Source organism: Symsagittifera roscoffensis, chromosome 8, assembly GCF_963678635.1.
Source record: "Symsagittifera roscoffensis chromosome 8, txSymRosc1.1, whole genome shotgun sequence".
Taxonomy (NCBI): Eukaryota; Metazoa; Xenacoelomorpha; order Acoela; family Convolutidae; genus Symsagittifera; species Symsagittifera roscoffensis.
The window spans coordinates 8,497,134-8,522,482 of record NC_087069.1 but is presented as its reverse complement, the minus strand read 5'-3'; the positions used below and the strand labels follow the sequence as shown (position 1 = coordinate 8,522,482).

The window sequence follows — 25,349 nt, the reverse complement described above, 5'->3', positions numbered from 1 at the left end:
GCGTGTTTCCAGGCTAGGAGGCACAAAGGTGGTAATCACCGCATCACTCACCGTTCCCTCTTCCTTCAGCACTCCTGTGTCAAAGAGTTCTGCTTTCAGCTCATCCAACCGTTCTTGGAAGACTCAATTCAACCAAGCTTGTCCTTCGATACTGTCGAAGTGGATGCCATCCGTGGTCAGTCTGGCCTGATCCATGGCTCTCAACTCATGCTCAATATCCATGAGGATCATTCTTCCGGCATTTCGATTTGCTAGGTTCCTCAAGATGTTGTTCCATCTTATGACTCCCTCGTTGTGCCTTCTTCCTGATGCTGTCAGGCTTCTCGCGTTCATTGGCACAGTGCAAACGGTCAGTAGCGCGCAACTGAACTTCTGCCAGAGAGTAGTAAACAAACACACCATCATTGACTCCCACAGTGCTTCCTGCTCGTCTGATCCTCTGGAGATGTCATTCGTCCCAACTAAGATCATCACATTGGGAATCTTCCCTGGATTCATCAGTTCCACCATCCGATATAATTGGGCTATCGTCGCGCCTCCAAAGGCCATCACCGTGGTGACCCATGAGGTCCTCAAATTTGACAGCACTCTGACCAAGCTGTCTCCCAGTATCAGATGAGATGTCCCGAGTGGTGGTTGCTGCAGGTTCACAGCTGGGCTCCAGGTAGCTCGATTGAAGCAGGCCCTCGGATCTGTCTCTGGAACTTCCGTGAAATTATACTTCAATTGATTATTCTTCTGCACCTCTATTATACGAGACACTTTCTTCGCTGGCATCTTTCGTACTTTCCTCTCTGGGATTCTCGAGCTCCCCATGAGTGGTGTCACGTTACTTATCCCTTGTCTGATCACGGTCTGGGAGAGTTGTACTCTGCCCGTATCGTCAATCGTTCCATAGGGTGCAGTCACCCCGGAACCTGGCGCATTCTTGTTAGCGACCAGTCGTCCAGCTGTCTCTATCAGCCTCCTCACTGTCTGTTCTACGACGGGATCACCCAAGGTGTCACTAGGATCCGGGATTGTTACTCGATTCGTCTCTGCCTCTGCTGGAAGCCGTGTCTCCGTTGTTTGACTCATCTCTCGAGGTGTCAAGAGCTCCATCGGGGACTGCCCACGAGGAATATCCCTTGCAGGTGTCACTTTCTCCACGGCCTTTGTCAACGCCACCTGCTCCGATCGCTCTTTGTATTCCTGCCTTAAGCGCTCGATCTCTTGACCCTGCTTTTTGTTGCAGTCTTCAAACAGCTTTCTCCACATGTCCCGATCTTCCTCCATCTGGAGCATGCTTCTGGTCATCTCGTCCAGCTCCTTCTTTGTACTTTTCAGCTCATCGTTCATCTCGTCCAGATCTTGAATGGTTTGGTTCGTCTGAACCTTCTGTGTTACTTTCGCCCTTTTTGGTGGCACAGCTGCTCTCAGTGGTGATGCATTCTCCTGATGCATTCTCGTCAGCCCAGGTTTAGGCTTAGAGGGCATTGGCATCTCACCTGGTTGGTAAGGCCTAGAACTTCCCAATCCAGGCTCATTCGCCAAGTCACTCCCTGAGAGAGCCCCGTTTCTCCACCTCATCACTCTCATGTTCGGGCGGTCTAGTACTCCTCTTTCTCCATATGCTGCCATCAACAGGACTTCCGTGGGGCGGTCCCCACGGTTGTCGTGCCCCAAGATGTTGATCAGGGCGGTCAGCAACATGACTACCTCTGGGTCCTCCAGAGCGAAGTCTCGATCGATCAGCCGACGATAGATCGCATCTATCATCGGTACTACATATGCCTCTGCCAGGTCCATCAATTCATCCAAGTTGAAGTTGTCCATTCTATTCTTTCAAGTTTGATTTGATTCGATTCGATATTTGACTCAAGTGAGTTATTAAATGATCAATCAGGATCTAGAGAAGAAGTCACAAATATCACACTTGTCTGTTTCACCTTAACATATATCGTTAAAATTTGCTTAAAAACAGTTCAGATAAAAAGATATTTATCCTAAAATTTATTAAAATCAATTGGTTTCTAAAATTTTGGAATTCGACCTAAGATTGGACAGTCCAAACTTTGGATCTATTCCTAAGATCGTCATTTAGTTGTTCATGGTCACTAACCCCTACTTACCCATGATCTTAATAACCTAACACATAACACAACATAACACACATATCACATATTACACACAACTTAGTCTTTGGCCTAACACCCTCTCGCACATCACTCAGCCTATACTTAAGTAATATTCCTTATGTAGATATACTTGTATGTTCGTATCAGAGAATATCACGTGTAGAAGCGCGTACAATTCCCGAGGATGCAGTCTTCCTCTGTTTGGATCGTACACTGGAAGCGAGAGCTCCTTCACGTCCATTTCCACAAGGAAGTCCCTCAGCCTCGTCAAAGACAAGACTAGGTTTTCTGGGTCCACGTGCTGCTTCTCTGTCGCCCTCGGTACCAAGAAGCATAAGTACTTTCCCGGTATCTGCGACACCGCCGGAGGTAAGGCTGCTACGCCCCCTATCCCTGGTCTTTGCTTCCAAAGGAATTCCACGTTTTTGTATTCTCTCTTAAAATCTGCCGCTAACGCTGTCCTAAAACTCATGTCTGCGGTGATTGCTATCGCACATGTTCTGTTTGTGAGTATGAAATCACTGTCTGTTAGTATTATGTTACTTGAATATTCATTTGGTAAGTTAAAATATGACTCAACCACCCTGCCTATGTCAGGTTTCTTAGGTTCTTCGCCTGTTTCTGCTTCTAATTCTCCTGTTTCCCTTGCTATTCTTAATTTTTTTATTATCAAGTTTTCAGTGTGGGTAAGTCCTACCCCCACTCCCCGGACAAAAATATCCATCGACGTCCCCGTCGATCGCATACCGGGTATCAAGTCAAGGTTAGAAGCTGGAATGAGTAATCGTCCTTCCTGGGCAGCCCAGGAAGGATCATCTCGTTCAGTCTTGATGTATTTCATGCTTTCACGATCTACGTCTTGAATAGTGACGCTGATCTCCTCTGGATCCGAGGTTGTTTCATTCAGCCACACTAAGACACGCAGGTTTGTCAGGTCTTGTTCATATGACTGCTGTTGCTCATCGTCGAATTCTACCTCGGGTTTCGACCAGTCGTCAACCCACTCATCGTTGTGATCATCGACTATGTCAATGTCTTGTGACACAGTTATTTCGTCTAAACCCACTACTTCCTCCACTATTTTCTTTAGATCTACCCTATCCACTACAAAGTCGTCACCGTAAGGATTGTATTTCTTTCTTGGTCTCGTCCCGCCCTTCTGACGAGTCTGCATCGTGAACGGAAGATCTGGTTCCAAGTTCTTGGGAACCTCTGTCTGTTCGGGATCCTGCCAATCTTCCTCTGCGTAGGGTAAGGTTTCATCGTCCGCTTCGATCTGTTCGTTTGGATCCAGGTCCAATGGTGTATCCGTACCTTCCTCTACGATTTCGTTTCCATCGTTCTTCTCCCTGGTTCCCTTTTCATTGACCTCACAAGCAGGATCCATCATTAGATAATCCCCTTCTTCCATGTCTGCAGGTATACACCAGTCTTCTGTCGATGGATTGTGTGGCTTGATGTTCTCGTAGTGGGCGGCTCGGCCAGTACTCAGTCTATAAAAGCGTCCCTCCTGGTGCACCTCCGTAATCATGAAGGGTCCCCTCCATTTTTTTAGAAGCTTCTTTGTCCTTTCGGTGGTATAACGTTCTGAAATACCCATACGTAGTCTCCCACCGAGTAAGCTTTTGCGCCAGCTGCTTTCTTGTCGAATCTTTTCCTTTGCCTTGCCTGTGCTTGCTGAGTATTTCGTCTGCACAGATCGTTCAACTCCTGTTGACGTCTGATCACATCCCTTACGTAAACCTGTGGAGATGTTTTCTTTCCCTCATACTCTGGGTAGAAGAAGGTTAAGGGTAAAGACTTTTCGTGCCCAGTTAGCATCATATGTGGACTGACTCCAGTGGTGGAGTGTTGCGTGCTATTATAAGCTCCCATCACCTGTGGAAGGTATCTGTCCCAATCGGTCATGTACCTGGAACAATATACTCTCAGCATCGACACTAACGTCCTATTCTGTCTTTCCACTAAACCATTCGTTTGAGGGTGGTATGTCGTGGAGTGAGCCTGAGCGACCTGTGAGCGTCTCATAAGCTCTTTGGTAAGCTCTCCTACGAAAGCTGTTCCATTATCCGATTGAAACGTCATCGGACAACCATGTCTTGCTATCCACGTATTGATCAGGTGGTCGCATGTCTCTTCCGCCGAGGCAGTTATGCAGGGCACGGCCTCTGCATACTTCGTGAAGTGATCTATCATGACCAAGACTTGGTTATAACCGCTGTCTGTCATGCATATCTTCTGGTGATCTATCTGCACCACCTCGTTGAATTCAGACGACTCAATCGATTGTAAAGGAAATCGTAATTTCCTTGGATCCTTGACCTGTTGGCATGACAGGCACGCTGTTACCCATTTCTCACATGCTTTTTTCATTCCAGGCCTCTCAAAGCGCTTCAGGATCCTCTGATACACTTTGTCGATCCCTTGATGGCCCATCTGATCATGCGACCTGAATAATAGTTCTGTCTGATAGAGTTGCGGCAACACTATCGCGTTATATTTGTATAAGACCTTGTCTTCTTCTCTTCTCCTGCAAGCCACGATGCCGTCTTTGTTCAGATATAATCTCCCCTCCTTCTGCATGAAGTATTGTCTCAGGATCCTATAGCTGTCTTCTTCCAGGTCACCTTTGTCTGGTGCACCGTTTTCTATCCACCTTTTTAGGTTGCTTGTCATACGATCATTTCTCTGCGCCCTTAGAAGGTCCGAGAGTCTGTATCTCGCCTTCAAGTACGTTTTCATGACCCTCATCTGACTATTCAGCTCGTTGGGCTGATGTGTGTCTTCTTCCATCTTAACACACCAAGTTTTCGCCAACGGTTGTGTTTCTTGCTGAAACGGTTGAAGATCAGTCCTGACTGCCTCTTTCTGTGGCAATAAGCTCATCGACCGCTTTGATACTGCTATTGTTTCTAAGTCATCCGCTGCGTTGTCAAAGACTCTTTCACTTGGTATTAGGTAGCGATCACTGTCAGGATCCTGGTACACCTCTCTGTCCAGGTCCTTTGCCCGAGTTTCCACTAGTAGCGTGTGTATCGCTAGTTCTGACAGTTCTGATCCCAAACGCGAGTTCCTGTCTGAATAGGTGTCCATTCCTGACTTTCGGGAATCATCCTCCGTCGAAGAGGTTGTGCTGGAGACTGCACGCTCCTCCAGATCATGTCTGTGCCTTCTTCACATCCATCTGATCTCCCCTGACAAAACCTTGTTCTCTAGGTCCTGTTTCTCGTCAGGAATTTTCTCGTCTATCTCAGACTCCCCGGACAAATTTTCTTGTCCCGGGTGTTGATCTTGTGATCGCTGGTTCTTTTCATCATTCGTCTCCCCGGACAAATAGTCTTGCAGCCGACTTTGTTCTACCTTTTTACCTTCCTTATCCTGGTCCACGAAGGTGACGGTTTTCTTTCGATTGCTGCCTCCCTGTTCTTTCTGTCCGTAAGAAGTACTGGTTAAAATCTCTTGGGGTATTGAGGATACTAGTTGCTGAACTATTGTCCTACAATCCCTCTCATTCTCTTCGTGCTGTCGTCTGGACGGCATGATCTTCACTTTCTCACTGACTGTTAGCGATGCCACTGCAGCTGTCCACTCGGGGTCATCTCTGGTCACTTCTCTTTCTAACAATCCACCCAGCATCCGCATCACTTGTGGTGTGACTTGCACCGTTTTTTCCAATAATGAGAGGCTGTTTATATTCATGCGAGAGAGTTCTTGCTGGACCAGGTTCGAGCGCAGCAACAAATCCAAGGGGACCGGGTCCTCCTTGGACAGGATCTTTATCTCGGCTGCTTTCTCTACAGGTAACTCAGGGTGCCCTGGAATTGGATGTCCAGACTTATCCAACCATCTCGTTAAGGGAAGCGCTTCATAAGTTTATTTGTCCAGAAACGAAAATCCCTCCTTTATTTCCGCCTGATTGGCCTGCTTCTGCTCCAATCTTTCATAGAACTCAGCTTTCTTGCTGAGACTGTCAGCATTCTGGTGTTTATCACGCATCCTATGTTCGATTATCATATGGTAGCCATCCAATCTTACTATCCATCTACCAATATAACTCTGATCCATCGAGTAGGTCTTCAACCAGGACAACGCTCTGTTGTCCACGCGTAACTTGAAGGGAGCGCTCCCCAAGTATGCACGGTACTTCTCCACAAAGGTGACTACTGCAAACATTTCTGCTTTTGGTGCGCCATATTTCATCTCTGTGTCACTCAAGACTTTGCTGCCATATGCAATGGGACGGAGAACTGTTCTTCCGTTCCATTCTTGCTCTTGATGCAATATTCCTGAGATGGCTACTACCCTTGCGTCTGTGTCAAGAACATACATGCCCTTTTCTGTAGGCATGCCTAGCACTGGCGCTTCGTACAGTTCCCGCTTTATGTTCTCGAAGGCAAGTTGTGCCTCATCGTTCCATTCGAACTTTTTCCCTTTGTTGCGCATCAGCTTCTGCATCGGGTACACCTTGTCCGTATATCCTTTTATGAGTTCTCGGTAGTAATTGGCAAACCCTAGGAAGCTCAGGAGCTGTGTGTCCGTTCTGGGAGCTTTCCATGTCAACACTGCTTCCACTGCTTCCGGGTCCGGCCTCACACCATGCCTATCCACCATTCTTCCTAGGTACTTTATCGAGTCCCTAAGGATTTCACATTTCGATGGTTTGCACTTTAATCCTGCTCTTTTCATGCATCCAAAGACCTCATCGAGCCTATCAATGTGGTCTTCCAGGGTCGGTGTCGCTATGACTACGTCATCCACATAACACATCACGAGATTCCCGTACTTCTTGGTCACTCTCGTCAACGCCTGAGCCATCAGTCTTTGAAAAGTGGCCGTTGCATTGCACAAGCCGAAGGGCATCCTCTTCCACTGGTACAATCCCAATTCGCACGCGAATCCGGTTTTCTCTCTGTCTTTCTTTCGCAGAGGGACCTGCCAGAAGGCAGAACCTAAGTCCAATGTGGTGAAGAACTTGGCATCACCAAGTTTAGATAGGATCTCGTCTATTCGCGGTATCGGGTACGCATCTTTAATCGTTACCGCGTTCAAGTAACGAAAGTCGCAACAAAATCTAAGCTGCCCCCCTTTCTTTTTCGCCATTACTACCCCGCAAGCCCACGGCGATTTCGAGGGTTCTATCATGTCGTATTCAAGCAACATTTCTATTTCCGCTCGGCACGCTTCCGATTTATGTGGCGTCAGTCGCCTTGCGCCTTCCCTATGGGGAACGGCGCCCTCTTCTAGTTCAATTTCGTGTTCGACGAAATTACAGCAACCGATATCCGCTTTATGTTTTGAAAATACATCTGCGTTCCGATTTAGGAGGTCCCGCACTTTTTCGAAATCTCCCTCACCTATTTTCCCTTTTAAATGTTCTATCTCTGGCGAAACCGGTTTGTCAGATTCTAAGTCATATGACGAGGGGCGTTCCGGAAAATTCGAGCAGCTTGATAACCCGTCGTCAGTTTCGGATTTCATTGAAAACAATTTATGAATAGATTTTAATTCATTAATTCTCTTTAAAATTTTATCTTTATTGGCATGATAAGGACAGTCTTTCACACTATATTTCTTCAAGTTTTGTGTCTCCTCATAGTCGGTCCTCATCGGCAAAGCGTAGCCAAGCTTCTTTCCACGCTGGATTGAAACCGTGGTGTCCAGTGTGTTCAACAACACACTGACACACAGTCCGTTTCGCGTTACCGAGAAGCTCCGGCCTAAAATCACCGAACTCTGACTATTTGGATTCGGTACTAAGCAAACCTGTTTACTATCACTCAACGAATTTAAATTTCTCATTCTAAAAATTGCTACTACAGCTTGTCCTGGTTGTAATTTTACTTTTCTATCCAAAAAAACTGGTACCTTATTTTCGTCTGTCATTATCCTATTAATTGGTCTCTTAACATACTTTCGGTCCGGGTTTCTAATCCGTATTAGACCGTTGTTCAAGTCAATCATCACGTCAAAATTCCTGACAAAATCTCTGCCCAAGATGAATTGGTCGGCGTCGTCCAGATTCTCTACCACCAGAAAGCTCATCCAAAGATCTCGTCCTCCCATGTGAAGGACCGTTATCGGTGTTCTTCCGGCTACGTAGATGGCTCCTCGATTTGCGGCTGCCAATCGGAGATTCGTAGGAATCAGATCTTCCCGCGTGAAGCCCATTCTTTCCCAAGTTTTTATCGGCATCACACTCACTACCGCTAGTGTGTCCAGAAGCCCTGTGACTCCGATTTTTGTTCCGTTGGTGTCGAGCAGATGTGCGGTCACATCTGCTTCATACCCCATGTGTACTGCGTCTTGTTCCATCATGGCGTCATGGCCTATCCTGCGGACTTTGAGTTCCTCTTCTCCCAAATAGATCTGCCCCATTTGGTCATCATCTGTTGTTACATAAGTCCTGGTGTAAATACTGATTCCATCCACATTCAGCATTACTTGATACGGCCCATAGACCTCTAGGTAGCGTCCATGAAGTTTCTTCATGCGAGGGCCACCCGTCGTTAGTAGTGCTCGCACAGCTCTCGACTCGGTGCGTGGCTCCACCTGCCTCAGATAATCTGCATATGTGTCCAAATGCATCAAAGTGAACTCGGATGGTTCACTCAGATTTCTGATCACCTGATGTCCAGCCACTGAGATTATCGATTGTATCTTGCTTCCTTGCGGCACCATGCCGAACCTCTGACCGGAGATCACATTAAGCTTCATGCTCAAACTGCTTGGTGCTTTAGTTTCCTCGAACTCCGTTGCTTCGAAGGTATTCAGTTGCTCCTGAAGTTTTTCATTCTCCAGTTCAAGTTTCACTTTCTGTTCGATCTCTTTCGTCACCAATTCCTGTTGTACTCTGTTAAGAGCATCCCTTGCGGCTGCCTTATAATCGATCTTGAAGTCCTCAGCCGCAGTTGCCGGTTCCGGCCCACGTGTCTCCCCTGTTACCGCTTGCATTTTCTCTGCCGCCAGCTCTTGAGGTTTATCCTTTCTGCGTGCCTCCGCTTCACTCAAAAGTCGAGCCTTGCTGGCTTTCACTCCTGACAAAGCTTCTTCATGTCTTGGATGCTTGATGTCTGCCACTGCATCCCAGAATTGCGGACAATCTGATTTAAAATGACCTTCCAAGTTGCAAAAGAAACACCTCGGGCCGAATTTCGTAATTACTCCTCTCATGAAATCCTCATGGTCCAACTCTGACGCATCTTCGTCCTCGAGGCTAAAGCCTATTGCTTTCATGCCTTGTTTGTAAGCTGGGCATGCTGACACATGATGGTCCGTTGAACTGCAATCAGCACAAGAGCGTCTCTTGTCCATATCATCCCTCGGTTTGTACCAATTGTTCCCTTGGTTTGCTGGTCCGTTGTTAAAATTTCCATAATTGTTCTTGTAATATCCAGATCTCGAAGGAGGTTTCAACAAAAGATACTCCTTTGATTTGAGCCTTAACTCCTCCGGTGTTGGCGCATTAGTTGATAGTGGTGTGTAATGCGTTGCTAGCATCGTACGAAGTTCATCATTTTTCACACCATCGATGAATTTTGAGGCTACGGCTAGGTTCATCCTTCGGTTTGACTCATCCGGTTGGCTACGTCTTCTCAGCATTTCCAAATCATCGAGAAACTTGTCTATTGTTTCATCTTCTCGTTGCCTCCGTTTCTCAAAGCGCATCATCGCCTGGTGCCCCTGCACCCCTGATCCGAAACGGTTTAACAAGATTTCGAAGATTTTCTCAGCAGTGTCACGTTGATACTGTTTCTCGGCCATGACACAGTTCAGGGCTGTCCCTTCTAAGTTGCTGGTGAGCGCGCTGCATTCCTGTCGCTCCGACAAGTCCTCTTCCTCGAAATGCAGCTTCATTACCTCTATCCAGGTATCAATACAGCCATCAGATTCGTCTTTGTAGCATCTTGGCTTCTTAAAGACTCTTCTGGACTTCTCACTGCGATCATTGGTTCTAGATAACCGCTTCAGGAATGTCTCCAAAGACCTGTTCAGGGGTTCAAATGCTGTGGCCATTGCCGTAGCATCCCTTGAGTGTCCCGCTTGAGTGTCCTCACACCTCGTCGAAGGCTCTGTGTGCGGTGCATCCCTGCAATCCGAATCACCGTGAGCGCTTCCCGCTTGGCCCTCATGACTCCTCCTCGGGCTTGCATGCCCACTGTTGCCGGAATCACTTCTCCCAGTCGCATGTGTGCCTTGCGTTGGTCGTTCGTTAGAGGTTTGTCTGTTCCCCGTTGAACTTGCTCTACTGTTCGGGCCCCATGCTGCATTACCCCTTGTGGCATAGCCTGATGAACTGCCCCTGCCTCTAGTGGATCCATACGTCTTTCTCCTTTGATGTTCATTGAAGTTCACCCTCGGTTCCCTACTGGGACCTCCCGAGTTCGGCTCTCCTTCTTTTGGTCCACTCTTGCTGCTTAGTAGCCCGTCCAACCTATCCATGATAGCCTGAGTTCGCCTCTCCATCATCGCATCTATCTTTGTGTCAAGAGTCCCAAGAGACTGCTCTTGCTGAATTCTTAACTTCTCCATGTCGGCTCTTAAGCGTAACTCCCTCTGTTCCGCCTCTCTTGTCATTCGCGACAAGTTCCTCGTCATATGTTCGTCCGTTCTTTCTTTCAAGCGTTTTTCGCTCCTGCCAACTTCTTGTCTAATGCGGTTTATTTCTTCCCGCAGACTTTCTCTTTCAATGTGAACTGCTCTTTCTAGTTCACTCATCCTTATCGACATCTGCTCGTTTTGTTCTCCTAAGCTGTCCACTATGTTGTTTAAGGCTTCCTCTAGTGCTGCCTCGTTATCCATGAGTGGCGTCACTAGTGGTGGTGTAACCCTGTCGGTCCCAGGTAACTTCGTGCTTGTCGAGATCCGGGCCTTGACTCTCTGCTTCAACGTCTTTTCATTATTTGTTTCAGGATCCATTAACGCGTTGCCGAGCCCTCTGGTTCTACCCTCTCCAGGTTGTGGCTCCAAACTTGTCCTAATCGCGAAGTCCTTTGACTGGCCCGGTGTGTTTGCCTCCTTGCTTATCGTTGTCACTACACCAAATTTGTCCATGGTTCCAGTCTCTCTTCCGACGTGTGCCTCACTTTCCTGGATCGAACTATTGAGGCTGACTTGAGATCCAAAGTCCCCTTGCTCCTCTTCAACCTCTTCCTCCTGGGTTTCAACTTCGTTCCCCGCGCCTCCTCCCATGGTGAATGGAAAGATGTTTCCGAAGGTGTTCTTCATTCTTTCTGAGAACGATGATGACGTTGTTTGTTTCCCAGTTCCGCTTGCCATCATGGTGTTGTCTGTCGGAGATCTTCTAGTTGCCGTTACTTCAGTTGAGATGGCGGACAGTTCCGACATCTCTTCTCGATCCAATGTCCCGTTGGAAGTGGCAAAATCATGGCCTTGTTCTACCGGGGTAGATTCACTCGCCAGCCTTCTGCCTCTTCCTCCCAGTCCATTTACTTCCTGGTTGTCATTCATGGTATGGTCCGTATTGACCTCCACTTCTAACAGTTCTTTTCGCTCTTCTGAGGTCTTCTGACTTCTCGTTTCAATCATTCTGCCTGAAACCGTCCCCCTTTTGTCAGACCGGGATCGCTTGATCCAATCCACAAAAGAATCGGTCATCGTTTTTCTTTGCTTTTCAGGTATGAATTTCCTAGAGCTATTACCTCGTTTTGGTATCCTTGACTTGTCTAGACTCATTCTCTATTTGTCACCTATTAATGCCTATACTTAACCCGATTGCTAGAGACTTTATAGTTTTATTAACAATAATAATGACACAACACAATAATTTTCACAAGATTCTATTAAATAGTGACCACGAATCCCTGTATGTTATCAGAGTACAGTTTGTATAAAAATTATTCACACTAACCGATTATTGGTCCAAAGATTTGAAAACTAGCACAATATGATGTTATCAGTCAATTTAAAAGATAGTGTACTCACTACCCAATCAAGCACAGTTTATGTTGATTTAAAATCAAAAACAAACAAATATATAATGACAGAATATGAATGTCTCTATGAAAAAACGTATGTGTAATGTACTCTTAGTCGGTCGCAGTACAATAGTCGAACTTGTCTTTTAAAGAAAAAGCTTTCCCTGCTCGGTGCTGCACCAAACAGACAAAACTTTGAAGGCAGTAATTTTCTCAAGTGGGCGGCTATTGCACCCACCGAGTACTGTGTTACCTATCTGCCTTCGGACTGCCCGAGCTAGACCTACTAAAATCCTCAGGGCAGTCACTTTTCCCAAAAACGTATTATGTTTCAATCCACACCAATGAATCACGCTCTTTTTAATTTAGACTTAGTGTCGCGAATATCCGAGTTCGGACCTGTTTTGTATTAGTCTGGTTCTTATTGAAAGGCAAGTTACCAGTGCAGTCACTGATAGCTAGCCTGTGTGCTAATAACCTAATACCTCTCACTTTTTAGTCTTTCTTTCTTCTACCTAAGTCCTTAATAAAAAATATCCCTCCGGATTGGCACAAATAGGACCCTTCCGGACTAATAGAATCTAGACCCCTCCGGATTGGGAGCCCTCCGGTTTTGTAAAAGTGGCTTTTCGGAGATTTCCTTTTTTCAACCTATACCCCTCCGGATACGTTCTCCGATGCAATTATGCTCTTTCAATTAACTGGGAAGGGTATGTACTACCTTCCTAGACCCTTCCGGATTGAAGTTAAGCCTCTTATTTGCCAATTCACACTAACGGTGAAGGGTCTTATCGCCGGCCTAACTTCGGCTCGATTAAGCTTTTGTTGTGCCTTTAGCCCTCCCTTCTCGTCTAGAATGGCCTAAAGTTACTTTATTCAACCGCTATTACCTTTTGGTAGGGGTATAAGGGCTCTTCTAAAAGAAATTTATAAAACGTGAAGGGTGTACCCTTCCAAATTGAGGAATTTGCTAAAAACAATCTCAAAAATTTTTCACGCTTACTTTTCCGAACAATTTCTGTCCCTATCAGTAAGTTCAGCTAAATTCTGATCTATTGGTACCAAGATCAACTCGATATGCCCAGTAGTTTCAAAGTTATTAACCAAAACGTCTTTTTTCTAAACTCAAAAATTTTTTCTCTCTTATAGGTTCCGCCTAAATTTTTCTGCAAATCTGGTCCTTTCGTCCTAAAAATTATTGATCCGAGCTCAGAAGGCCTATACTCTTCTAGTTCAATGCAAAAGACCCGATCTAAAACGCTTTTGTAGAAAAAATTTGCGAAAAACTATGCTACCTGTACCCCTCCGGATTGATGAATCCACCAAATCAAACACGTTAAGTTCGATTACTCTGCAACCGGGAAGGCTTTCGGGTAGCGGGTTTTAAAACTTGTAGATTCACTAGTGGACGTTGTCCGAACAACAATTTTTACTGTTCTAACTCAAAAATTTCAAAAAATTTTCTGAATTTTTAGTGTTTCGGTTTCTCAAAAATCACGAAAATTCGTTTTTTTTTTGTTCCAAAATAGTTCCAACCACTTCCGAACTAAACTCAACCGGTTCTGTCTATTATGGTAGTGCAATTACGATGTAACACACTAACTTAGCGCTTTTTTCCGTTTCAAAAAATATCGATATTTCAAAAATCGCGACTTGTGGGGGGATCAAAATATCGCCATTTTGACCCTAAAAACCGGTCTATTTTCGTTGTTTTTGACTGAAAAACGATATAAGACTATTAATATAGGCGATATAAATAGTAATATTAGTAATACTATACCCCTCCGGGTTTCCTTAATATCCGAATTAAGGTGCTTAACTCGGATATTCGCAGTTCGGTGAAGGGTCACTGCAGTGCAGCACTGTCGAGCCCCCCACAGATTACTATCTTAATTTTTGTGCCAAAAGGGCTACAAAACTTGTTAACGATACCCAACAGTCGATTGTTGTCGTCGTTGAGCCTCTTCTTGTTGCTCCTTGTACTGCTTGCCGGATCGGTCTTCACCCAAGACCCTTCCGAATTGAGCGCAAATCAGCTGACCCTTCCGGATTGAGCGCAATTTATGATTAACGTGCTTAAATGCTCAAATAACCCTACAGTACAAGCCTCACAAACGGGCTACAAAATTGATCGTAACAATCCTGACTGATATAAATGCCTGTAACAACAATATATCTATCACAAACAAACGGGGGGCCGGATCACATCTTGTCTGGGGGGATGATTTCTACTGATTTTCTACTTTTTTTACTGTTTTTGGTTTTTTCGTCAATTTTTTATGTTTTTTGTTTTTCTTGGGTACTATACTACTTTTTGTTTGGTTTTACTTATATCTTTAAGTGTTTTTGGTCACAAACCACTCAGGGGATGAGGGGTTCGCGATTCCCCCCACCCTTCCTGGTTCGTGAATTTTCGGTCTTAACTAGGTTAAAAAACTATTCACGGTAATCCGGAAGGCTTCCGCGTTCCGAACTACCCTTCCGCCCCGGCGGTTTAGGCCTATTAAGGGCGTTAATGTGAGCATCCGCTTGGCGCGGAGTGCTGGTTAACGGTTCTGCCGGTCATGATGTTAAAAAAGAATAACACCCAGGAGCGCCATAAAAACATGTATGTAACATTCGCCCGGAAGATACATATCGACGGATAACAAAACTAAGTCTTAAGACGACTGGCTAACATCTAAACAGAGCTTTGCATGCTTTTCACCGTCTCTACCAAGCCAGTACTTTTCGGTGGTCTTTCTAACATCGGGTCGACAAAAACGTTACTGCTCTCCGGCTTCGACCAGAACGCTCAAATTAACTTAATTACATGCAACTAGTGAGCTCATGGCTGGGTCTCAGTATCCCCAGACCACGAGGTCACTCCTAAAAACAGGGTTACTACTAATTATATTACTATTATTTTTGTTCAGTAGATAAAAATCATCATCTCCATCGAAGATGGATCAACCCTTTCCCCCAACTCCTAGCACCTCATCCTTGTCAAAACTAATCCAAATATCAATTAAATTCAAGTCAGGACATGACAGGATGTTAAAAGTTTACGTGGCAGGATAAAAGTTTCAGTTCCTTTACCCTTCCGAATTGACGAATCCGCTGAATCAAGCACGTTAATCTTGATTTCCTCCTAATCCGGAAGGCTGGTTTCTTACCCCTCACCGTTCCAATAACGTTCTTAGTTCTTAATAACCACAAATCCGGAAGGTTTACTGCTAAAAATTCGAGGTCTGCACATATTGCATTTTGGCCATTCTGGTCGAATGCCACATCGACCAGAATGGAGCAAAATGCAGATTCGGCATATTCGAAATTTTAGCAATGAACCTTCCGAATTGGCGATTTTGAGGGAATAAGAGCGTTATTGGAACGATTGGCCAAACGGTGAGGGCTAGAATATTCTGGTATTTTAAAATTTTAAAAATTCGAATTATGACGTCATATTTCTGAGAAACGTCAGAAACGGCCATTTTGGTAGAAAAGTCGAAGAAGGACACAACAACGATAGTTGCGACGACGACAACAACGAGAAAATTGAGAATCAGAATCAGAGAAAAGCAGAAGTAGCAGAGACCGCTCCAAGTTGCAACTATTGTGTCGCTACAATAGTTGCAAGGCAGTTGCTAACAACAGTGAGTGGTGGAAACCAGCCTTCCGGGTTACAGAGAAATCAAGCTTAACGTGCTTGATTCAGTGGATTCGAGAATCAGGAGGGGTTTCGGGACTGAAATTTTTATCATCTTAAATGAACTTATAGCTTCCCTGTCATGTCCTGAATTGAATCTAATTAACATCTGAATTCATTTTGCTAGAATGAGAAGCTAGGAGTTGGGGGAAAAGGTTGATCCATCTTCGATGGAGATGATGATTTTATATACTGAACAAAAACAATAATAATTCAATAAGAAGTAGTAGCCCTGTTTTTAGGAGTGACCTCGTGGTCTGGGGATACTGAAACCCAGCCATGAGCTCACTATTTCTGCATGTAATTAAGTTAATTTGAGTGTTTTGACCGAAGCCGAAAGCAGTAACGTTTTTTGTCGACCCGATGTTAGAAAGACCACCGAAAGTACTGGCTTGGTAGAGACGGTGAAAAGCATGCAAAGCTCTGTTTAGACGTTAGCCAGTCGTCTTAGGACTTAGTTTTGTTCTCCGTCGATATGTATCTTCCGGGCGAATGTTACAAGTAGTCGTTGAAATAGTACAGAAACACTGTAAATTTAATTTTATGTGTAAAATTGGTGCGTATTCATAGGTTCCAAAACGAGCAACGAGCAAGTGAGTTTTCGTCGGTACAATTGCTCAAAATGTTTGCGGATTGTTGTTCGTAGGGACAACTTGCAAGGCGAATAACAGTCTTAACGGGTGAGTAACCAGCTTTTAAATTTCTCAAACAAAAGCTAGACCTAGCGATTCAGCGCGGGAACGCTGGATGCATCCTTGAGGCAACTAGTTGACACACACCCTTCGCTTTACTGCTTCAACTGTAAACTGTGCGGTATATACGCTCTTTTTATTTCTTGTTCAATTTAATTGACTTCTTTACAAGTCCCATAGGTTCCAAAATAAAAAAGCAGTCGCATAAGTTTCAAATCTTTTCAATTGGTCAAAAGACTAAATTAGCCGAGTCTCGGTTTAAGGTAGCCGGTGGGCGCGCTACGCGCGCGTCGTCGCTTTGCAGCGATAACCGGCTCTAAATTTTGTATAGAGTCCTACCATTTGGTGGCAAGCTCGCAACACGTTGGCGCGGCTGCGGCCGTCACTATTCTGCAGCTTGAGTTTACGCTGGTTGAACAGTAAACAATCAATCCATAAATTCGTTGGCTCAAATTTCAACCAATCAGAATTCATGAAGATAAACTTTGGAACTTATGCGACTGATTTTTTATTTTGGAACCTATGAATATTGGAACCTATGGGAATTCACGGTAAAATCAGATTAGTTACTCAAATTTTTTTCTATTTTTTTTTCATATATTTTTTATGAGTTAAATCATTGAGTAAAATGGGAAGCAATTGTAACATGACATCTTCTTTTATGATTATCCTTTCCATATCTAGAAAATTTCGACTGTAACCTCGTTTTCTATTATACTTTTGACCTTCTGATTACTATATAAAAGTTTAAAAGGTCCTAATTTGAGAACTTTAGGATGATAAGATATTTGAGCATAATTTTAGCTTGATAAAAAATTGAGTATCAAACCGTAATCTGACCCCGAAAAGAGTTGTTTCATGATAATTAACGTAATTTTGTTTGCTTGATACTTTTCACCGTTCGGGCATAAACATAAATTGTTTTCGGTTTCAGAAAGCAATGCAAGTGCAGCAGCCTCCCCCACGGAGAAGAATTGTTCCGCCTAGTACTCAAACACCGGCAACACCAGCAGGTGGAGGATTTTCTCGGAGTGGCACAATTAGTGATGGAAGCTCAGGTTTTCCCGCCGGTCATATTCGACCATCGTCACTTGGTCAGTGGTAAAAGCTTGAAGATCATTTTTTGAAGAGTTATAATTAGTTGCAAAAAGTTCGGACAGACAGAATTAATTAAAATGAGCAATCAGTGCTTTTCGACGCTTTTTTGTATGCAAAATCTTAAGCCGAACAACCTTGAATTTTTTGTCAGACCTAATTCAAAGTGCGAGATAGTCGATTATTCGATGATTATGCTAGCCTAATATTTAAATACTGCGATGAACATTCAGATTTGATTATAAAACAGTTAGCAAAATTAGTTAAAAATCGAAATCTAGAATTATTTTCAACAAAAAAAAACATAAGGACGCACCAAAAAACGGAAGTGAAGCGTGTTCAAAATATTCAAAATTTGGAAACTAATCGCAAAAAAGAACGTAAGCTACCCTGAGCAATAATTGTCCTGCAAGGCTTACTATTCGACGCTTCGGATGCAATTACCCACCGTTGTTATAGGTTTTGAAAAAAAAGGTCAATTAAAATGGGTCATTCCGTCATGCGACGGTACGTGCACAGGTTGGATAGGGCCGTACCAACGCTATATAAATACATCGGCAAAATTTTATGAATAAATCAAGTTGATATTAATGCATCAAGAGAATTGTCAATTAAAATCTACCCTCCTCGATTATAACACAGATAGAATTGTCTATGTTGGATGTATTTTTAAGATTTTTGCACCCCCTAAGGCAGAGGATTGCACTCCTCAGAAGTGCGAAACTTATTTTTGTTCTTATGAAGTTTATTGTTTCCGAGTATGATTCGTTCCGTTTCTCGCGTAGTTTTTCTGCTAGTTTCTGGATGGTTTTTGCAGATACTGGTGCTGCTCCTCTGGTACACGCAAGAATTAGTTCCACATCCAGAATTCTTTATTGGTATTTTAATGTTTTGACACTCTCATGATATTTGTAGGCGTCAGGTATAGTTTTAGGGCAGGGTTTATCATGGGGGTTGAGAATTTATACATCAAAAAAGGTTCGTCTGAATCGGCCTCCCAGAGTCCATTTGCCTTGATGACAAGTTGACCGTCATCTTCAGTAGTGGTTGTTTTGTTGTGAAAGCTTTCGCCTTCCAAGGATTGAAGTTTTGGCTCTATTTCAACATCATGGCATACTTCGTCCAGGAGTGTCGCAAAGGTATCGCGAATTTCATTAAGTCTTAGGTGAGTGTATCCACCTTTGGGACAGTGTAGAGAGTGGGTCAGTGTGAACGGTTGTCCACATGGGCATGTATGTGGGGTGTTTGGTGGTGGCCATCCATATCTCAGATGTAATCCATCTTTAAACTCTGATTTGTTGAGGGAAAAGTTATTTTTTTAAGGGTATCACGCTTAGCCAATTCGATGCTCCTCTCTGTGACGCTAGATTTATTGTCAGTTTTTCTCTGATGAGCAGTTTTCCATAATTTTAGCCTTTTTTGAGAGTATGATGTTCTGTCTCTCAGTTTTGATGTTTCTATTTATCAGAGTTTGTTCCGTTTCAGCTATTTCTGGATCACTGTTTTCTGATGGCTTGTGACCACTCATAAATGGCTTGTGACCACTCATTTTTTCTGGAAAAGTCCGTGTTACTGAGGAGGTCTAATCCTCCCATTCTTAGTGGTAGTGCAAAAAAGGTTGCGATCTTCATCGGTTATATGGTTTTTACCAGTAATACTAGGAAGCAGCTGGTGTCTTACGTTTTTCTTAACTTCATCCATTTTCTTAAATGCTTCCGGAGTTGTTCTGGTTAGAAATCTTAATTTGTTTTTAACTCCCTTTGTGTAGCAGGAGTACGCATTTTGTGGTGATTTTTTAGCTATTTTGGAAAGATTTTCAGTTAGGGTAGCTGTCTTTTCAATTTCGCTTTCCATGTATTTATCGCATGCTGATGGTGTTCCTATAACCGATCCAAGGAGTGTAAAACCGTCTACCATTGTAATATTTGTGCCTTCGAATACTTTTATGGCGCTGTCACGACGGTTTTCTTTTACTATGAGTTGACACTTGGAAGGCTTCACATTGTATCCGAAAGCCTTTCCGTGCACATCCAGGTTGTTCACTATTGCGCGGAGACTCTTAAGATCACCTGCAGCACTTCCATCATCTGCGTACCATTTTTGGGTGACATTTGGTTTTTGCAGGAGCTCAATCAGTGGGATTATCCCAATTCCGTACATAGCCATTGCGAGGGGATCACCTTGCGTTGTGCCTTCGGTAGATGTCAAAACCGTGTTATTGACCTATAGATTTGACTGATGTTTTATATGAATTGGCCATCGCATGATGTAGTGCCGGACAAAGGATTTCTATGTTTTTAGAGCAAGTTCTCTATTGAGCGAGTTGAAGGCATTTTCTGCATCAATAAGTAGTATGGCGTCCGTTTCCGGTTTCTGAAACTCGTTCCTCAAGCTATGGATAGCATATTCGTTTCCACACTTCTGGCCTACGCAGAGTTGGAAATTTTTCCGAGATTTTCAAGGTCTGGTTTTATACAATGGTTGATTGTTTTGTCAATTTTTCTTCTAAGAACTTCGGCTATACCAATGGGCCGTACCCCTGGACTTTTGTCCAGTGTTATCAGGCGACACGAGTTGTACGCCGTTGGGTTTTCATGGGGGAGAGCCTAACTTGCTTTTGTATAGGATAGTTTAGCAATTGTTTTGCAAAGCTCAATGGATGTCTGGTTGCAGTGAGTTAATATCCTTCTCCATTCGCACGCATCTAGACCTGAGGGACCGTGGCTTCCGTGCGTTTTCAGGGTTGATTTTCGAACTGTCTTGGCGTTTATTTGTTTGAATATAGAGGGGTGGTGTGGCATTGTCTCTTCACTTACATCAGTTATATAGTAAGTGTTCGCTGTTTTGGCTTATGGGTGTTTTCTTTCAGGATACTAAGAACTGTTTTTCCGTCAATGACTTCGTTTAGGGGAAGTACTTCTTTTGTTTTCTTGTCTGAAAGGCAGCCAATGGCGGCAGGTATTTTGCCTGTGCTCATTAGTTTATCGAATTGCTTAACTTCCTCGTTTACTGCGGGTTTCTTCTGTTTTGGATGTCTAATTTGGAGAGCTTTCGCTTCAGTGAAAAGTTCGTCTAATAGACCTTGCTTCTATAAAATTAGGCGGCGGCTTTGTGTTTTAGAAATTGATGCGTTTGTTTCTGATTTTGTTTTGGGGCGCAGCAGATGTGTGAGAATCATTGCTGCTTTCATTGCGACGTTAGAATTTGGTGTTTCTTCTACTAATGACAACAGCTGCTGGTTCAGTAATTCTATGAATTGGAAACTGGGTTTGTTCTTGCTTAGAATTATGAAGCGCGGTTTCCAGTTAACGACTTTTTTATATATATCTTTTATTTTAATTTCAAGTTCTTGGTCGATAAGTTTCCAGGGGTCGAAGGGGGCTGTAGTGATTGCTAGGGGCGATGGATAAGATTGTTGGGCAGTACGTTTGTTTCAGGTGTTGCCGGTGATGTTTCTTTTTGAGTTGTGATGGGGGCTGTGCTTGTTGGTCTGTTGGTGGAGTTGGGCTCTTTTGCAAAGTTCTCGGGGGTGCATTGTATGCAGGAGAACCCATCGTAATAAAATTTGCTACTCTGTAGCCCGCTACATGAGACATGGTTGTAAGCTTTGCTAATGACACACCATATGCCTCCTTTTCGGAGGTGGCGTTTGCAGATATGGCAGTGTGTTTGATCGGCCATAATTTGGCAGCGAGGAGGGTAAATTAATGGTGAATATATACAAGTTAGCTGAGCGAGCAATAAACTGAAAATTTTATTAGCATAAAAAGAAAAATTAATATCATCTTTACAAAACATATTAGCTGTAAAATTTACGTTTAGATTGCGGGAAATAATTTGGATTCTTGAGTGGTAAAATGTATTAATAAGGCGAAACAGAGAGTTATTTAGAGCACCAAGTTTTGTTTATGAAGTGATATTTGCAGAGAGGATGATTTTGGGGATAATTAGCACACTTGGTTTAAACTTAATTATTATCAAATTTTTTTGAAAATCTCCAATCATTAGCAAAGTCTGAAACCGTAGATAAGTTATCATTAAATCCGGCTACTATAGTAACACAGTTCAGTTTCTGCGAGGGGTATCGCGAGACAGTAGCGGCAAGGTCGGCTAGCTTTGCACCTCTGTACGAGTGAACCGTGGCTCCGACATCTTTGGGGTTGCTGTACGTGGTCCTTGATGTTCCTATTACCAGTTTCCTGCTTCACTTGGGTAGCCACTTCGGCCTGTACTTCGGCACGGACATTCACTAAACAGGGTACAAAAGAGGCAAAACAAGAGAGAATGGATTGTAAAATGGATTGGAGAGAAATGGTTTTGAAAAACAAATAACAAAAAAGAAATGAAAGCGATTACAACCTGGTTTTTCACGAGTGGAGGTTCCGGCGGGGATGTCCGGGTAGAGGGGGAGTATCGCGGCTTGACGAGCTTGTCTCTAAAATCCCGTACCGGGCCTTCTTCTCACAAGCGTACCATTATGAGCGTATCATATCACATGAAGCTATTTAATAAGTTTATCACAACAATTAGAAACTCTGCTTTATGAACTTTCGACGTTATGTTTATTACAGTATTAATTTCCGTTGATGTCCGGACAGTTGCTCTTATTAATTAATTCTGTCTGTCCGAACTTTTTGCAACTCTCTATATATTATGAGTAATACTTGTTTGATCGTTTTGACAGGGTATGATCGAAACGCTAGTATGGTCGATTGGTTCGCAAGTAACCGATAGCTGAATTCTTAGTCTTTTCGTTTTTAGGAGTAACACCGGGTTCCTCTACACCTGGCGGGACTCCAATACCGTCAGGGTCTCCGATAACTTCAGTTGCCAAAATTGTAGTATGTGTGATTTTGGCGATTGGAACAATTTCACTCCTCTCGTTTGACATAATAGACGTGGACGCATTCTTTGGTAAGTACAAGTCTTGCATAATTAACAAATAGTGCTTGCATAATTAACAAATGCATTTTTCTGGAGAAAAAAATAGCTTGTGTCCAGGTCTGTTCGGTGACCCCTATTTATTAATTTACTCTGCACGATGAATTTGATTAATTAAGCCAAAGAGTGGCTATTTAACATCGGTTTAATTATTGACGTCAAATTAGAAAAATTTAACCGTCAAATGGCCAGCTGTTTTCATCAGCCAATGTTTGCTACTGATTCTGCTATTTTGACTCACCTGCTTACCGAAAGTCTAAAGCGTGGCGCGTAGAAATTTTATTAACCGCAAGGAGTTCTGGACTGCACTAACAAATCATCAACTTTTGTTGCACTTGATTGCAACTGACTCGATATTATGGACTGACAATGTGGAATTGTGGCTAAACCGAAAAAGAGCAATTTTTAAACAGTCGAACTATTGCAGGAATCGAAGAAGTCCACCTGCCTGATTCAATTTTTGCCAAAAAGGACTTAGCTGAACCTCACGAATACGACCCAATTTCAGTAGCTTATCTGAGAAAGAAGTTGGAGTCGAAAAATTTGAAAGCAGAATTGCGAAAGAAGATAACAGAGAAATTGAAGGTCATTGATGAAATCGAAGCGAAACATGGAAAGCCGAAAATCCAACAGTCTGCCAACATGATGAAAAGTCATTCAAAATCACCCTCTGGCTCGACAGAAAGATCAGATAAGAAGGTACAGGAGACAAAAATAGACGAGGCCGCAACGACAATTCCAGAAGCACAGTTAAAAGTTACAGCTACTCAGGGAACTATTAAACCAAATGAGCCAATAATAAACCCCGAGATCTACAAAGAGGCGTTGACAAAAATGCATGTGGGGTTTTCGGTTCTATTTGACAAAGTTAAAGAAAATATAGACTACGCGCAGGAAAACATTGACGCAGCATCGCTTAAATCAAGTTTAAATATTGATACTGATGCGTTAAAGTTATCGGTTTTTGACCAGCTGAAACCTTTTATGGATAAACTGAATTTGAAAGGCCTTGATTTGACTGACCAGGATCAAGACGGGATTCCGGATGTCATGGCAAACGACATGGATAAAGATGGCGTTCCAGACATCTTTGCTGACAAGGATAACGACGGAGTTCCAGATATTCTAGATAATCCCGAATTTAAAAAGAAGATAAAAGAACAACAAGAGAAAAAAGGTCTTAAAGACGATCAGAAAGCTCCTCTAAAAGCTACTACAGAAACTGTAGATAACAGAGGCGAAGGAATTAGCGATGACAGCGATAGTGTAGTATTTCATGGTAGCGATGATAAGGACGATGCAATCAAGGAAAATGAGTCAGAATACCAAGAAGCAAGCAGTACAAGCAAAGTTAACAAACCAGCAAAAGCTAATAAGAAAACTGAAAATGTGCAGTCAGTGAAAAAATCTCAGGCGAAGTCAGTAAAAAATACGACCGATGTGAAAGTTTCAAAAGTAGATACATCTAAAAGTGTCGAAAAATTATCTAGTCGAAATTCATCTTCAAAGAAGTCTAAAGAAATAAAATGTGCTCCATTTGACAAAGAATGTTCATCTAAAACTGACCCCCATGCTAAAGCCATCAAAGGTTTGCTAAAGCTCTGTCCAACACTAAGTCCTAAATGTCTGGCAAAACACAGGGAAAAGGTACTGGAAGATACAGACAATGATGGAATCCCAGATTTTCTAGAAGGCGATCTAGATAATGATGGTGTTCACGATCATCTGGAAATTGACAGTGATGGAGATGGCGAGGAAGATTTTATGGAGGAGGATGAAGACGATGATGGGATCCCAGATGGCCTGGAACTGGACTCCGATGGCGACGGGATCCCTGATGCATTCGAAGACGAGGATGGAGACGGGATCTATGATATCTATACCAGGGACTCAGACGGCGATGGAATTCCAGATTTCCTGGAAGACGATGATGACGACGATGTTTTGGATTTTCTAGAGTCTTTCGAGCCAGAGCTTTTTGCATCAGAAGAAGAGCTTTTGGGAACCGACGACGAAGTTATTGTTGATCTCGGAGAATCGGATGGCGTCGATGATGATAATGATGTCGATGAAAATGATGATACACCTGACGAAGTTGTTGATGATGATGACGACGATGATGATGATGATGATGATGATGATAATGATGATGATGATGGCGATGACAATGATGATGATGAAGATGATGCTCCAGATGATTTGGAAGTTTCTGACGATGACGAGGAAGTTGAACCGTACGTTGCAGATGACGATGAAAACAATGATGGGATTCCCGATTTCCTTGAAGGTGATTATGACGACAATGGGATTCTTGATTACCTTGAAGATGAAGAATTCATGAGTCATCCTTATAATATTAAGAAATACGGCTGGATGTTGGACCAGGGTGGTGCAAATGCAGGTCAAAGAAAACTTCTGTCAATTGATTTTGCGGAATCAGTAGCAAGCGAGCCATTGAATACGGACTTTGATGGTGATTATGAAAGACTAGTTGTGTATGATGACTTAATTCTAGGAACGAAAACTGGCGGTCAACTATCGAAAGGTGATGATGACAAAAGCGTGGATGCCTCTAGTGTGAAGGAAGAAAATGTGGTTGCGAAAGAAAAAAGTGTGGTTAGGAAAGAAGAAATAAAAGTCGCAGCCAAGTTTCTGTCCAAATCGGATCGAGTATGGGCTGCGGAAATTATGGAAATAGAGGCTCTGATTCACAAGGTATGACTTGAAAATATTAACGAATAAAAAAAAAGATGTTTGAATCATTTTCAATTGTCAACCAGAATTAGCTCGAGACTATCATTTTGTGTTTGATTGCCTGATTTAATGTTCGTAGTATTTACACTTGCGAAGCTAGTGTATTAGTACGAATATATTTTTTTCCAAC

General features: G+C 43.2%; 2 protein-coding genes across 2 annotated transcripts in view; one reads left to right on the top strand and one right to left on the bottom strand.

Annotated features, from left to right (window-relative positions):
- Window positions 1–22,052, bottom strand: part of LOC134853121 (inhibitor of growth protein 3-like) — a 446,221-nt gene extending 424,169 nt beyond the window's left edge. Inside the window, exon 1 of the mRNA XM_063869064.1 lies at window positions 22,028–22,052. The gene's annotated coding sequence lies outside the window, so the exon portion shown is untranslated. The remainder of the gene's footprint in view (window positions 1–22,027) is intronic.
- The window catches only part of LOC134853120 (aspartyl/asparaginyl beta-hydroxylase-like), a 196,810-nt gene that overhangs the window by 152,219 nt on the left and 19,242 nt on the right, over window positions 1–25,349 (top strand). Inside the window, exons 2-4 of the mRNA XM_063869063.1 lie at window positions 17,362–17,523; window positions 22,286–22,438; window positions 22,893–25,180. Coding sequence (XP_063725133.1) covers window positions 17,370–17,523; window positions 22,286–22,438; window positions 22,893–25,180 — 2,595 coding nt within the window. The 5' untranslated portion in view covers window positions 17,362–17,369. The remainder of the gene's footprint in view (window positions 1–17,361; window positions 17,524–22,285; window positions 22,439–22,892; window positions 25,181–25,349) is intronic.